The sequence below is a fragment of the Parus major genome, chromosome 1A (assembly GCF_001522545.3).
Source record: "Parus major isolate Abel chromosome 1A, Parus_major1.1, whole genome shotgun sequence".
Lineage (NCBI taxonomy): Eukaryota > Metazoa > Chordata > Aves > Passeriformes > Paridae > Parus > Parus major.
The window spans coordinates 57,342,763-57,359,502 of NC_031773.1; the positions used below are offsets into that span (position 1 = coordinate 57,342,763).

At 41.2% G+C, this 16,740-nt stretch overlaps 1 protein-coding gene across 3 annotated transcripts in view; it reads right to left on the reverse strand.

The window, feature by feature from the left end:
* RASSF8 (Ras association domain family member 8) overlaps window positions 1-16,740 on the reverse strand; it is a 73,258-nt gene that overhangs the window by 15,648 nt on the left and 40,870 nt on the right. For all 3 annotated transcript variants that reach the window (XM_015629017.3, XM_015629021.3, XM_015629018.3), the window contains exon 3: window positions 4,618-4,813. In XM_015629017.3, coding sequence (XP_015484503.1) covers window positions 4,618-4,720 — 103 coding nt within the window. In that variant the 5' untranslated portion in view covers window positions 4,721-4,813. The remainder of the gene's footprint in view (window positions 1-4,617; window positions 4,814-16,740) is intronic.

A 16,740-nucleotide genomic window follows, 5' to 3' on the forward strand; every position in this document is an offset into this window, starting at 1 on the left:
GTTGAGCCTTAAAATGCTCTAACACATGTGAGACAGCACTGACATTTTGACAAATACACTCCATTTATCTTTGAGGAAAAATACTCAAGTGGTATTAAAAAAAAAAAAAAAAGAATCCTAATGGCTGCATTTGTTTAATTTTAAAAAGAGACAGCTGTACTTCTTGTTCAGTGAAGTGCCACTCATTCTCCAGCCAGAAGCACCAAAATCCACAGCACTATTTAAAGCAAGTCTGCCAATTCAATTATTTGCCACAGAAAACTGCAGGGAGGAGGGCAGGAGGTTTCTTCTGGTAAGAAATTCAAGCTTCCTGTTTCTAGACTGAATTATTCTCTTTCTAGGAAACAAAAATATCATTCTGAGTAGAGGAGATGTGTTCTAGGCTCCAGGGGTAAAAGAAATCACAACAAATGCAGTAAAAATTGTCATGGGGCTGGAAGTGGGAAAGCAGCACTTCTGAAGGAACAGGACAAGTGTACTTGTGACTGCACTATTTGTCACCACATTCCTTTGGTGATTTTTTATTTTTCATGTTTGAATGGAAAACAACCAGTAAAAGCCAATTTAAAGAAAAAGACAATCTGTAGTTAAACTACATTTGCCTAAACCATCAGCTAAAATGATTAGCTCACTTTGTTTTAGGATACATCTGCTTTTCCCTTCACTATTAAATTGATTTTTTGAGAGGTGCCACTATGCTCACCCACATTCAAAACAGACTTTGTCTGCATTCATCAACCATCTCATCACATACAAAGTTTAAAAGTATCAACAACTCTATTTTTACTTTTTTTCACTTGTCCAAATTATGAAGAGGAATCAAAATGACCGAACAATGTTTCTGTGAAGCCATTTAGGTTTTTACAGAATGCACAGAAAACTTAGTGGAGAATGCACTGTCAAATGCACATTACTAAAAGAGACAAGGATGATTCTTGGAAAAACTCATTTCTCCTGGCAAAAATATTTTTAAAACAAGACTCATGCTTCTCTATTTAAACTGTGTGCTGACGTGTATTTTTGTTTTGGGGAAGGCTTTGTTTCTCATGATGAAACAATCACTTCTCTTATTTGAATTAAAAAGCCAAGTCTTCTTTGTCCCTTGCAAACAGCTTGAGTTAAAAAGAATATAAAGCAGACCTAGATAAAACTCATAAAAGGCAGTATTGAGTGTTCTTCAAGATCCCAGTGAGAGATGATTTCACTCTCTGGAAACTTGTAACTGAATAGTTTTATGTCTGTCTTGAACAGCATTCCAGTGACCCACCCTCCAGCTAAGGCAATTCCAACTCCTAAGTACAGATACAGACAATTTTAGTATCCCAAGTTATAACCAACCAATATTATTCTCTCTTGCATTCAATAAATTACATACATATTTTTTAAAATAAGCTTTGTTGAGGCACCAAAGGACACAATACTCCTTTTTTTTCCCCCCCTTTTTTGTTTTAAAGAATGAGAGGGTGTTTGAGATTGATATTTAACTTCAATCCAAACAAATTTAAAAAAAAAAAAAAAAAAAAGACAAAAGCCCCACAACCAACCAAAAAGAAACCCTATAATTCTTCCTTTGGGTAGTCATTTCCTGTTCTGCAGTGATCAAGAGATGGGCAGCAGGGGAAAGGGAAGAAACTCACAGTGCAATAACAGGTAACACAAATGTTATTTATCAGGAGTACAGCCCCAAAGAGACTTTCTACTGGAAGAGCTTCAGTTTCTAAGGAATCAAGTAGCATTAGATGGACACATTAAGTGACAGAATGCTATGGCCAAAGGATTAGACACTAAATATGGGACAGAACCTCTTACAAAGGCTCATAGCCCAGCAGAACTTATTTTTTTTTAATGCTAAAATAGCCCTAGAACATAAGAAAAAAGAAAATACCCCAAGAAACTTGTGTATCCTGAAGTTGTTACTGAATTTTCATGACAGGGGGGAAGAGTTGGTAAGTGGAGAGATGGAAACCTTTTTGTTGCTTTTATCACAGCAGGAGATCAAGAGACAGGGCCCTGCATTTGATCAAGTGACAGCAAAAGGCACTTTTTAAAATACAAGAAATTCCATGTACGGACAACACACTGACTGCCAGGGTGAGTGAGCACTGCTGCAGTCAGGTCTCCACACTTGTGCACATTCAGAACCCAACTGCTCCCCATCGTGAGCAACCTGTTCTGCCTGGCCCTGCTTTGAGCAGCAGAGTTAGATACTGCCCAAATGTGCCTTCTAACCACAGCTCTGTACTAATTTTGATTTTCCTATATTTGAACTATAGGACAAAGCTTTATTTTTCACATGGCTAGAATAGAGGCAGCTTCATTTGTCCATGAGAAGCTTCTTAACTCTGGATGTCTTAATCCAGGTATCTTTAGTTTGTGCTTTCCTGCATAAGTGGCTATAAAATAAGCCAGTTTGCAAATATTCCAGACTCTGCACTTGAAGAAAATAATATATTTCTTGCAATTCACATTTCAGGCTCAGTGAAGAAGACTGTGTTGTATGCTTTAAGTCAAGGATCTAGTAATAAACTGTAAAGCACAATGAAACAAAAGGAGCATCTCACAAACTTTACAGACAGACAAAATAATCCTGAGTGCAGCCAAGTTATGTGACCGCTGCAGGAGCCAGACTGCAAAGTGGAAAATCCCAGAGCCAAGTGAGGAGGAAGCCAACTAAGACTGGCTGCTTTCCACCACCAAATGTCAGGTGAGAGCTGGAGGGATCCATTTTCATAGATTCCCATTCAAACTTGAGTGACAATTACTCCTGGTAAGCCGGGACCTACAGACAAACCACAGGGGCAGCCAGATGGCTCTGTCCTGATGAATGGCCTGACAGGAGGGCTGGGAAAGCCCTCCCTGCCAAAGACATACAGGTGTAATTTATATGGTGCTTGAGACTGTCCTAGCTGGCCCAGTGAGAGGGGAATTGTTCTGGGGGTTTTCTAGAGAGGGTATTTGTCTTGGGAAGGAATTTCCAAAGGATTATCTTGATTTGGCTGTGGTTGCAGCTGAAATTTATCTCAGCATGGAAGCAGAGTCGCCTGTCCCAGACAAACTGGTGACGTGTTACAGAAAAGGAAGTCGGCAGAGCTGACAAAACCTGTGTGTGTTTCCAGCACTGAGGGAGTCCTTATGGAGCTCAGGCTAACAACTGAGGGTACAGAAGAAAACCCAAGGAGAAATTACACAGGAGAACATTAAATTACTGTCTAGAACTGTGAGTCTGACATTTCTGTGGGAGAAGGCAAAGGAAACAGAATGAAAGGGATGTTGAAAGCAAAGTGAAGAACAAAAGTATCAAAACCACTTTATTATTTCTAAACATGTATCACTTAATCATGACTAGAAAATGATCATGCTAGCAGAATTGTTTCTCAAAAAACCTGCAGGCAGAAAATGAGATATGGAAGCAACTGATGAACCAATTACCATTAAACAAAAAGCTTCAACTAAACCAGTAAAGAAACATTTAATAGTTTAACATCAACTACAAGATTTGAGAGAAAAACTGACTTTCTACAATTTTTAAATGAAGCTTTTAAAGGTATTTGGTGCATATAGGTAAGTACATGCCAGCATTTTGTTCAATCCTCTTAAAGTATAAAATAAATAAGTGCCAGTCTTTCATTCCATTAGATGTAAGTAGATGGAAATTATGTTTAGAAGTTAACATTTAAGTAAATAATCATCCATTTCAGAGGAATTGATTTTGTGCTTACAGGGAGAATACCTTGTTGACATTCATAGGCCTAACTCGCTTTTTATTGAGAAAATTATTATTTTCAAATAGAGTCAGACTGCTAATACAATTTGCAAAACTGCTGGCATACTAAAAAATACAGAAGCTTGCCTTTAAACTATTAACTTTAGGTAAAACATAGGTTTTATCTAAAATTAATAGTATGTATTTACCTAAATTTAAATAATATGTAAAGCCAATTATAACATTTTAGTGAAGAATAAGTATCAGCATAAGAAATACTGACAGGATGAGGTTGAAGTTTATTCAGGATGCTCTTAATCACTGAGAAGTATCTGACAAGACTTTCCTGTGTTGAAGCCTGAAAGATTTTATTTTCCTCTTCTGAAGTGTTCAGCAAAGGGCTAACAGCATGGAGACTTCCAAGTTACCCTTTCACGAGCAGCAAGTTATGTGGCATGCAGTAGTCAGAGGAGACCCTGAAGGATCTATTTCATTGATCTATACTACTCCAAATACAGCTAAAGATACTTATAATGGGTATAATTTCAATGAACATCATTAGCTAACCAATTATATTGCACTCCTTTTATATTTTCTTTGGTACTCAGAATATTGACAGTTTAGCACCTTCCTTAGTCCAGGCCATATTTACAACAACCAATGGCAGCATAATTGATATTACTTAGAGAATAAATTTTTACTGAAGGAAAGGTTATAGATTTCAAAATGTTTCTTTTCTGTCTTTTCAGTCTCTCTCTGGCAGGTGAAAAATCCAAGACTACAAGTTTACACTGCAAGATTATCCCACTGTGCATTGCATTTTCTGCTCTGCTGGTACCCAGTGCTCCCCCACCTCCCCTGGGTTTAGCTTCACAAAAAAAGCTTCATCCCACTTCCCACCTTGCAGTACTCACCAATAGCCTGAGCAAGGGCTATTACAACTTCCTGGCATGTTGTGACTTCGGTGACCCCACACACGATTCTCTGCACTCCATCCACCCATACTTTGAGCTCCATGGTTCACCAGATCATCCAAGAGCCATGAATGCAAATCAGTCAAGTCATTCTTGCAGCTGCACCAGACACAATGCAGGTGACTTCCCGCAGCAGCTGGAACAGAGAAAAAGCCTGGTGTTTAGAGCAAGGAATCACCAATTTGAAAAGTTGACAATTTCACTTTGACATCTATCAGGTAGGAGAGCCAACACAGCCTCCTTTCTTTAAAAACAACAGGAACCATACATCCACATGTTTTAAGGGCAGGGTGGCTGGAAAGTTCCCAGCAGGAAAGGATGTGGGGTGCTGGTGAACAGCAGCTGCACATGAGCCAGCTGTGCCTACGTGGGCAAGAAGGCCAGTGGCACCTGGGCTAGGTCAGCAATGGTGTGGCCAGCAGGGCAGTGACTGTCATCCTGTCATGGGCACTGGTGAGGCCACACCTCAAATCTGTGTCCAGTTGTGGGCCTGTCACTTCAGGAAGGACATTGAGGGGCTGGAGCATGTCTGTGGAAGGGGGAACAGAGCTGGGCAAGGGGCTGGAGCACAAGTCTGATGAGGAGCAGCTGAGGGAGCTGGGGAAGGAGCTCAGCCTGGAGAAAAGGAGGCTCAGGGGGAACATTCTGGCTCTCCACAGCTGCCTGGCAGGAGGGAGAGCCAGGGGCAGGTTGGGCTCTGCTTACAGGGAACTGCCTCAAGCTGTGCCAGGGAAGGCTCAGGCTGGATATCCAGAAGAATTTCATCATTAAAGGTTTGTCAAGTATTGGAAGGGGCTGTCCAGGGAGGTTTGGAGTCCCCATCCCTGGAGGTGCCCAGGGAATGACTGGACAGGGCACTCAGTGCTCTGGGCTGGGTGACAAGGCAGGGATCGGGCACAGGTTAGACTTGGTGTTCATGTCCAACCTCAATAATTCTATGATTCCATTCTAGGATCCCATGCTTTAACCATGTCTATCTCTTGTGCAGACTTACCCAAAGTTTCATTACAGTTTATTTCCTAAAATTTTATGAGTTGTTACAAAAAGAGCACCCAGAGAAATAGCACTAAATAAACAACTCCAGAATAAACTCATAACAGTTTCCAGTAACAGGTGCCCCTATTCCTTTATATGCTGCCTGACTGTTTCCAGGGACTAGTAAGGATGCTTTAAGTGTTTGTTCAATAATTTCTAGCAGATGGAGCTATAGAAAAACAAGGGGGAAACATTTTTAATTACAGCCATCCATGAGAGTCCAACTTTTGTCTCTCAGCAGAAGCAGCTGAAGGTTCCTATTCCCAACAAACCCATGCATTTTGTACCAGAAACCAGAAAGCAAAGTGAGCAGACAGCTTGCTTCTCTCTCCCTCTAAAACAAGGAGATGCATCAGGGGCAATGTTGTAGGGGTGGTTTAACCCTTGCCAGCACTGTGCTGGTTCTGTGAGAAGCCAGATCTTGTCTAATGTATTTTCCTAGGTTTTTCCACAGGCACTGCAATGATAACAAGCAAAAAAAAATTCATAGTAAACCAAACAAAAATCGTTGTCTTCAAAAGACAGAACATTCCCTCAAAAATGAAACAAAAAACAAACCACCAATAATGATGATTAAGTCTTCAAAAAAACCCCAGAAACTAACAAGAAAGCAAACACCCAAAAACCACCTACAAACCAACCAACAAGAAGAAACCAAAATCAAATAAAGAAAGCCTAATGAAACACCTGGGCTGCTTAAGCAGCTAGAGGGAAAATAATCAGTGATAACACGATAAAAAAAACTCATGTACTCAGGTAATCCCATATGGATAAAGTGATAAAATTAAAGATGGTATTTTTTAAGAATTAAGTACCAGGAAAATGGATAACACAGGGATGAAGTAAAAGAAATCTGAAAATTATTTAAAGGAGATTAGTGAAGACAGGCAGGGTAGGGTTACACGAGAAGCATGGAATTTGATGATGCTGATGGATTGAATGGAACTGCACCACGTGGAAGCAGAAACGGTGCACAGAACACTACTCAAATACTTAGTGCTGTTCACATTTACAGTCTAACCAGAGCTACTTTCCCCTGTGGATGTGAACATCTCTTCCTGCATCTGAAAGATACACCACTGCAGCCCCCAAGCTAAGGGGAAAAGTGACTTCCCATCTACAGCCAAACAGTTCACCCAGAAGATGACAAATACTGACACAAGATGCAGAGGATACCTGGAAGATCCTCACCTGACAGCCTGGAGCAGCAACAACCTCAGAGCCTGTTAGAGCCACAGGGGTCCCACCACACCAACAGGATGAGCTTTCACAGAAAAGCACCCAGAAGTAAAGTCAGGCCAGCAACCACCCCCAAAATCCCTACCCAAAGCTACCTGCTCAGAAGTACATGTAAAATTTGTATTTAAAACCAGATCTGAAATAGATTTGCACACTCAGTAGAAAAGTGATCACAGAAACAGTCTGAGAAATGAACAAGCACCTGAAAACCCAAAAAGGTTTTGCTAAACATTTTCCCACATAAAGCTAGGTAATTCAAAGAAAACATCTATCTGCACAAGCATTAACCATGTACAAACACAGAAACACTTCAGTCAGGTTAACACCATTTTAATGTACCAATAAACTAAGCAGAAGAAAATCTTTTACCAGCCTAAAACACAGTAGTGAGTGAAGAAAACACCTCACAGGCCTCATCCATGACCTCTGCTATTTATTCTTGGACCAGTTGTCTTCACAAATAAACATACCTCACATTCCTAGCCCAGCTGTAAGGAACTTTATTAATTAACTTAATAACTTGCTGAGGGTTGAACAGTTCAGATTTCCTGGCACCAACCAAGCCATCTCTCCATGTGACAACGCACACGTCAGCAAAGCATCCGACAGCTCTAATTGTTTTTCTGTCTGTCAACATCCAAAGTATTATCTCAATTTAGCAAGCCAGCAAATGCATTTTTTCCCCCAGTCAGCACACAATGTACAGTCTTGTGCTCAGTGCAGATCAGGTTTGGTCATTTGTTTTCCTACAGTCCATCTTTAAAAAAAGCAAAGACTAAAGAGAAGCATCATATAATAAGGAAATATTTGCTGACACTTCCAAGTTTGAAGAAAGCATTCACCAAAGCTGCAAATGATCTGAACAAAGTGCCTTTGAATCAGTTCAAGCTCAGGGGAAACATCCCCATTCATTTCTTACAGGACAAATAGTTTTAATAGGCTAAATAAGATAAAGAATTTGTGGTATGTGCATCCCTCAGACCAACAGGCAGGGCTGAATTAAAGGAGTGTTTTAATAAAAGGGCTGCAGGTGGAGTCCCCATCCCTGGAGTTGTTCAAGGAACAACTGGACATGGCACTCAGTGCTCTGGTTTAGTTGACAAGGTGAGGATCTGTTGCAGCTAGCAACTTCAGGATCTTGTCCAGGGAAGCAGCAGGATTCTGGGGACCAGCATCAAACTCCAACGAGACGGGCTCTCGTTCATGAAACCATTTATTCAGCATGGGAACAAAGTCAGGTCCAGAACAGAGAGCCCCGAACAGAGGCACAGCAGGGGTTTTTGAGGGACAGAACCCCCGAGGGTGGAGTTCAGGGTCAGGGACCATCAGAAACACAGCAAGGGAGAACCCCCAGGGACTGAAACCCAATCAGAACACCTGGGCCGCCCTTCACAAGGGGTTTGGGGTGGGACAATGGAACTCTTTGTCTCCCCTGAGGCCGCTGCCACAAGGATCAACCATAGGTTGGACCCAATGATCTCAGAAGTCTTTTCCTCCATGAATCCTGGGATTCCATGTGCCCCACAAGTGCTTACAGGATTCCTTTGGGACCTGCCACTAAGAATATACATCAGAAATGTTTGATCTCTGTGCTGAAATCATTGTGTCTCATTAGAGTTTCTGAGCAAAGCTCATCTGTAGTAAGTTAAAAAAATAGATCTAGGACTTGTTTTGTTTCTAGGATTGTGCAGAAATTCACAGAGAGGTCTGAAAACCAGAATTTTTTATGGCCATGTGCTTATCTCTGCTTCCCAAATAGAACTCTGCAGCACCTTTCAATTAACCTTTGGTTTTCCTTCATAGGTATTTGGTTCTTTATTTGCTGACAGTTAACTTTCATACCAGTAAAAGCTGATTTGCCTCCCCCACTTAGGGTCATCTGAGAGCCCCAAATATATTTTTCAAGCTGAAATCTGTGCCCAGAATGCATACTGTGCTTTTATGTTAGAGGAGGCAAAATAAGCCTTACCTCTATTACCATGCAAATCTCTTCCTGAAGACAATGGAGGGGTTGGGGGCTGGGGGGAGAATCATCTCACTTCAGGTTTCTCAATCCCATAAATTCAAAACCAGTTCACCTTATGCATAACTTATTTCAGCAATGACTGGGAATAGGAATGAAAAACTAATTTACTGAGAGGCACACAAGCCAAAGCACGCCTGTGATCACAGCTTTTCCTCAGTTTGTCAGCCATCAGTTCCACAGCCACACATAGTTCTGCTTGGAACCAAGCACTGGAAATCTGGCATTCCACTTCTTTCCCCCAGTTCTCCATGACCTTGCCTGAAACCTCCCTTCTTTACCATGAGTTAAACATTTTCCCAAAATTCCTCTTTTATCCTAATTGGCTGATGGTATCTTACTTTTTCAGATATTTTTTCAGTTTTTAAACATAAAGAAAATCCAGCATATATATATATATATGTACATATATACACATACAAATATATATATAGCATATATTATGCTTATATTATGCTATATTTAGCTACCTCTCCACAACTTGTTTACAAAATATAGAAAAGGCTGAAGCTTCACAAAAGACAAGCTGATCAGACTAAGTGCAAAGGATTTTTCTAGCATTTAATAAGAAACAATACTAAGTAAGCAGATACTAGGAAGACATGTTGCCAGAAGCACTAACTCACAAGGAAACCTGAGAGGTAAAAATTAAGATGGCAATTTCACCTCATTTCTACTTTTTAGAAGGTTCAGACTACCTGAAAGCATCATGCATCTCAAATAAAGGCTAAAATTCTGCTGCAGCAGAATTTTGACCAACCAGTTCAGTGACTGTAGCCCCAGCAAGTCACCAACATGTTGTTTAGCACACTTGAAAGTCAGGGTGCTTTCATCTGTAATTAGCAATAACCAAACATCATTTGGAGTTTGGCATTTACCCTTTATTTTCCATTCCCTGTGCACTATGGCCATGTTGTGCTCCTTGTTTTTCCTTATTATGACACCAGGTAGGGCCCTGGACAAACAGCTTGTTCTACCCATGCTATGAGCCATTAATAAGAATAATTAGTCAGTGCCAATAAGTCTTGATTGGAAAATACCAAACAAATGAGCACAAAGAAGCCAGTCCGGCTACCCAGAAAGAGTTTATAAACCATCCAGAAGAGCATGAACAGGGATGCATTTGGAAGGTGTTCCCCACCAGAAGAATCCTGGTAGGTAGCCAAGTAACATGTTCCAGATGAAGTTAACTGCGAATACAGAATTGGCTACTGGAAATAACCTCCCTATTACTTACCAAGAAGCCTCCTCCCTTAGACTGATGAAGAAGAAATACCCTACAAGATATGCAGCCTTCCATCAGTAAACAAGCAAAAATATTTCATGACAGGTTGAAGTAAAATTATCAAGTGAAAGTTTTCAGCAGGCAAAACTTTTATCTGAAAGGAACAGGTTGTGGGTTTGAAATCAGCCCATGAGTTTGAAAAAAAGAGTGTTTACACTGAGGTAGCATCCAGTGTGTTTTTTGTGGGACTAACCCTCGTGGAGGTTATTCATTTGCTATTGCAGAAGAATGCTCTGAGATAATAAGCACTGCTTGAGACAAATATCCAGAGGTCCCACAACCATGAAGACAGAAGTGCTGAGAACAAGCTTGAGCGAGTTTAAGACCAAGGAATTTTTCTCCATGAGACTGGACACAAATGATGGTCTGACATCTGTGTCAAACAGGCCAAAATCCTGATGCCACAAAGGATACCTAAACACACACAACACACACACCCCCTCACCTGTGAGAGGACAGCACAGCACCAACACAGGAGTTTGTACAAGCATTGACATGCAGGCAGTTGTTTCTGGCAGCCAAGGCTGCACAAAATCGTGCCTCTGGATAACCCAAAATTCCCCAAGTCACAGTTTCCCAGACAAATCACCAGTTGACTTCCATCCAGGAACCCTCAGCTGCCTTGAACAGGAACTGCTGCTTGCACTGCAATTTCTCCTGCTGCAATACAGCTAACAATTTGATGGGAAAAAATGAGGGAAAGAAACATTGTTCTGAAGCACAAATGCTGCAACTGGTATTTTGCCTAATTACAGAACATTCCCAAACTCTCCCTGAGCTACAATCTCTCCTTGAGCTGCAATCTTTACAGCACAGAAAAAACAAATTGTCTCTTCTCTTTGTATTGGTGAGAATTAGCTAGAAGGAATTAATTTGTTTTCTTTTGGGGATGGAGGAGTGATAGGAGGAGGTAAAGCATTCAGCCACGCTTTTTGTCAGCTCTTGCAAAGATACACTTTGTTAGTGGCAACTATTCACTTATTACCTGAAATAATTATTTCACCTTGAAAACTTTATTTTTGTCTTCACTATCTTAATTCTAAGACGTATCTCTGACTTCAGCAAGCATGTTAAGCCTTTAGGACTTCTTCCTGCACAGTGTTTTAATCTAAATCAATCACATGTGACAATCTGAAGAAACCAGAGAAACCACTTAATAAAGATTTAACTGCAGCACAGCACAAAACATTCATCTAACTTGGGATACAAGTGATGACATAGCTACAAACCTTCACAATTATGAACCATGTCCAAAATTCTCATGGCCTTCATAGAAAAGTAGTTCCAACCAGCTGTCACAAACACAGATTGATGGCTGGAGTGATAGTACTCCTATCACAGTCTGTAACACTTTGGAGCTACCAGGCTTGACCCAATTGTGCTGCAAAACATTTTCAAATCCCAACGAAATATTGGGAAGAAAATAAGTCAGCAGGTGAGTCAAGGAGACAGATAGCTTACTGAAGTTCCTTTGTATTTGGTAACTGCTGAGAGCATAACTTGCATTTTTAGTAGCAAGTTTGACATCCTTGCACTTGAATTAATTCAACAGGAACAACAACTCTGAAATTAATACTCTCCTTTCCCTAAGATTAGATTTAAAAACAGCATCTGAACTCCACATGGACTAGCGTTACAAAAATCCAAGGGTGTTTTGGAATTGGTAACAGCACTCAAGTCAGAGTTTCAAGGAATATTGCTTCTATTAGATCTCAGTCAGAGAGTTTCTAAAGCAGAAATTTAAAAATTTAAAACTTAAGAGAATTATATTGAGGATATGTACCAGCAAATCAAAACAATATCTGATGCAGCACTTCTTTCAGCTCTTGAGACAGGAGTTACTGTGATACAAGGGTGAATTCAATTCAAGCAGTCTTACTCACTAAATCCCAACTCTGAATGTGCTTCAGGATTTAGACTGAAGTATCACCTTCATTTTACATTCCTTTTCTTCATTCTCAAGTTTAGCTATGATCAAACAAAATTGTCAGTATGAAACATCACAATCCTAGAGAGGCAGGATTGAGAGGATTCATCCTAGAAAGCCTCACTGGTGACCAGTGTTCTAGGAAGGGCTGGATCACAGAATTACACAGTGGTTTGGGTTGGAAGGGACCTTAAAGCCCATCCAGTTCCAACCCTGCCATGGGCAGGGCCACCTTCCACTGTCCCAGCTTGCTCAGAACCCCATCCAACCTGGCCTTGGACACTTCCAGGCATGGGGCAGCCACAGCTTCTCTGGGCAACCACAGCTTTACAGGGAAGAATTTCTTCCTTGTATCCAACCTGAACCTCTTCTCTGTCACTTGGGAGCTATTGCCTCTTGTCCTGTCACTCCAGGCCCTTGTCAAGAGTCTCTCTCCATCTTTCCTGTGGGTTCCCTTCAGGCACTGCAAGGCCACAGTGAGGTCACCCAAAGCCTTCTCTTCCCCAGGCTGCACAATCCCAATTCCCCCAGCCTTTGCTCACAGCAGAGCTGCTCCATCCCTCCAACCCCCTTGGCCAGTCACTCATCTGGACTGGCTCCAGCAGGATAGCTGGTGGCAGCACAGCAGAGGTTCAGACAGCAGCTGGGACAGATTTACTCTGTGGTAGAGGAATATCCTTTTTGAGATACATTAGCCAATGAGCCTGCACTGCATATAAATGCTGTGACAAACAGCTCAAAAAAAAGTGTGTGTTAAACAAACATCTCCTGATTCATCATCGCAATCAACAGGCAGATGTTTACTGCATTGTAATGTCTTCCAAGCCATGTAAGTATTTGTTCCTCATTAGTAGCAAATATATAGTGCATTTGAGAAAACAGTTTTATTGCACACCACTTTATTAATAAACAGCAGTGTTAGGTGGAAGTCACATCTATACATCTCTAATATGGTCTAAGGAGTGTGTGGGAGTGAAAGAAAACAAAGAGCAGAGAAATAAGCAAGCTGGTTCATTGCAGGGGAAATATTTATACAAAATCTACAACACACACACCTTACTTCAAAGTTGCCTTAGACCTCGAGATGCCCTGGCTTCAAAGGAGACAAAATAGGTCATTCTCCAAACTGGTTCCAAGGAAGACACAGCTCCACCCATTCAACTTTTCCCCTCTCCCCTCGCGGCTTGTCCACAAACACTCACGCCCAGCTGAGAGACTGAAGACATTCGTGGGTAATTGCCAATATTTACACTAATGAGGCAATGAGCTCATCTGCTCCCTTTTGGAAAGACCTGCATTAACTCTTAGTTTTGTAGGGCTGAATCTTCTTTACACTTCAGCCCACATGCAGCATTTGCTTTGTCATTAGACTACAGCCACCCTGAGTCTCAGCTGTCAGAGAGGTATTCCCTGCACCTCAAATGTGAGTTGAAGTTAAATTTCAAAAAAAAAAACAAAACAAAACAAAACAAAACAAAACCATTCAAGAAACTTGTTACACTTACCACGTTTCAAGACATGGACCAAAACACAACACCTTCTTCCTCTATATTGTGGTGAACCTTGCATACAAATGAGCCCATTCCTCCCCTTCCAAATTTGCACTGAAGGATGCAGGAAATAAAATACGTCCTGCAACTGAAATCTACTTAAATTTGAATTAATAGAAGTTTTAAAAGTCACTTAAGCACATGATTTAAAGCTATGGTATGATACAACTACTGAAATCTCACTGTAATGAAATGCAATTTCTGAAACAGAAACAAGGTGAGGCACTTTCACCTTAATCAACATAACTGTCCAAAAAATTATCATCTTAAAGCTTTATTCAGTGAGCAGCTACATTATTCATTAAATATTATCCAAGAAATTTCAAGTTGCTCTCCTGGCAACTTAGAAAAGTCTGCTATACAGAACAGAACTTATTACTACGAGGAGTATTTAAACAGTTAAGCAAGATAAATGAGTGGGGGGAACCCATGACTTTCTAAAATTTACACTTGGCTGTGCTTACTTCCATATTTCCCCAGGCACAAAAGAACTTCTTTGCTTCTTCTATTCTCTATTTATAGGACTCAGCTGGATCATTTAAGTATTTCCCCTCTCTTGACAATTGTGAGCTTGGCTAATTTTACTAGAGCAAAATTTGAGGTAATCATAACACACAGCCAATATCTTATGGGCTGAAATACTTAAAGTACATTACTTAATTCATGGGATCATGGAACAAGTTGGGCTGGAAAAAGTTCATCTCATTCCCATCCCCCTGCCATGTACAAGGACACCTTCCACTGTCCCAGCTTGCTCAGAACCACATCCAGCCTGGCCTTGGACACTGCCAGGGATGGGGCAACCACAGCTTCTCTGGGCAACCTGTGCCAGGGCCTCACTGGGAACAATTTCTTCCATATATCTCACCTAATTTCCCTCTCTTTCAGTTTGAAATTCCCATAGTTTTCAGTCTGAATTCCCATAGTTCTGTGGCAATGCCACAGGCGGCTCTAACGTAAGCCTAACACCACTTGGCCATCTGGCCACACTGCACAGAAGGCATGTGGAACAAAATTCTACTTCAGGAGGTGAGGATACTTAAGTTCTCTATTCAGCTAATTTTAGGGAAACTGTTACAAACTTCATACTTTCTAAACTACTAATTCTCTATAAGTTTTGTTGAAACTCACCTAAACTCTAAAACTCACTGGGAGGAGTGAGAAGTGCAGATTTGAACGTCATAATAAATACACTTCCCCTTTGAAGGCTTATAAAGATCACGTATCACATTCATAGAAAGACCCAGCAAAGAGCTCTTCAGGAAAAACATGATTCTCTGCCAAAATACTGACAGCAATTAACAGAAGTCACAGCCAGCAATGCCAATAGAAAATAGATATTGGGTCAAATTAAATATGGCAAGCGGGGTGAAAAAAAGTTTTCATTTTCCTGCTCCTGCCTTCTTTCTCTGTGGCAACAATTTTTAAACCAGCAACAACTTTCAATGTATTAACTTCCCCCTGTATTTTCAGACAGCGTCTACATTTTGCACTTTCTGAGATAGAGACTTTCACTGCTGGCCATGCAGTCAGTCACAGGCTTTCATCTCAGCTCTAATGGCTACATCTTCCTCCTCACTGCACTCTCAGCAACCCCATTGTGTCCATTTGCCCAGCACAATGATGTCAGCACAGAATTCTGGAGTCAGCAGACTTGCCAAATGCAGGCAGAGCAAAGCAGCTCTCCCCTTTCTTCACTTGATCCACTGATTTTCAGGAAGTCCTTCCACACTGATCTCTGCCCTTCTTATTCACTTCTTGCTCAGTTTACCCAGTGAACTCTTCTTCATGACTCGCTCGCCAGACACCTCAGACATGCACATGGAAGTGCAACTCACCAAGTTACTGGTTAAATCTCTTTATCCTCCTTCACTCCATTCTTCAACTGCACAGCACCTACCAAATCACCATGGATCTGCAGGTGAGACCCAACTGCTTTTCAGGCTAATTGAGCTTACTCTATTCACCTCCACAGCTTGGGCAGGGTGCACCTTCTCTTTGGGGGTTCTGCTGTCTTTCAGAGAGGCCAAGATGAGCACAGTTTTGCTTTAAAGAGCTCCTGAATAGCACCCAGAAGATGGGCAACACAATCAAGACCTTCTGGAAGTGCACTCACCCCCCCCAGAAGGAACTGTATCATTAGTCCTCCTATCATGGTGGGTCTTCACCATTTTTTCTGAACTTGTGAGATGCCTGGGGTGCCAGACACTGATACTGAAGAGCACAGAATTATTAACATTGGAAAAGATCTCCAAGATCATTGAGTCCAACCTTTGACCAATCACCACCTTCTGAACTAGGTGCCACATCCAATTATCATTATAGATCTCCAGAGATGGTGACTCTACCACCTCCCTGGGCAGTCCCTTCCAATGCCTAACCACCCTAACCATGAAGAAATTCCTCCTGAAGCCTCCCTGACATAGAGCCCAAGTTAAACAAAACAGCATCTCAGCACTGCTGCATGAATTGTTGTGATGAACTCTCTGGGTTATCATCACACTGCTTATGAAGGACAAAGCCCAGCTTGCATTTCTCTTTGGAAGCAGGAAAAAAAAACAAACCAAAAACAAGAGATCTGATTAGGACATTTTTCATTTCCCCTGGTCTTTCTTACTTGAAAACAGCCCAGCAACTGTGGATTCTGTTTCTCCACAGAAACAGAGGAGAGGCTGTGCAGTCTGGAGAGCCACTGGTAGCACTGAGCCAGTTAATAGACAGGGTTAAGGATTTAGAACTGTGTGAGGGAGCTTAACAAAAGCAGCCTGGCCAGTTTTTTTTCAAGTAAAAAGTGGTTGCTGGGATTTCTAATCTTTACTGATATGCAGCTATGGAAATGTACAATACCAGGTAACATCAGGAGGCCAGAATGGCTTATTAAGCACAGTTACCTAGCAAGCAATCTAAATACTAGAAAGAACTCAAGGGGAACTGCCCACACAAAGTTTGTGCTAATCATAAGACAGTAAGCAAATAAACATTTAAAACTGTGCAAAATTTAAAG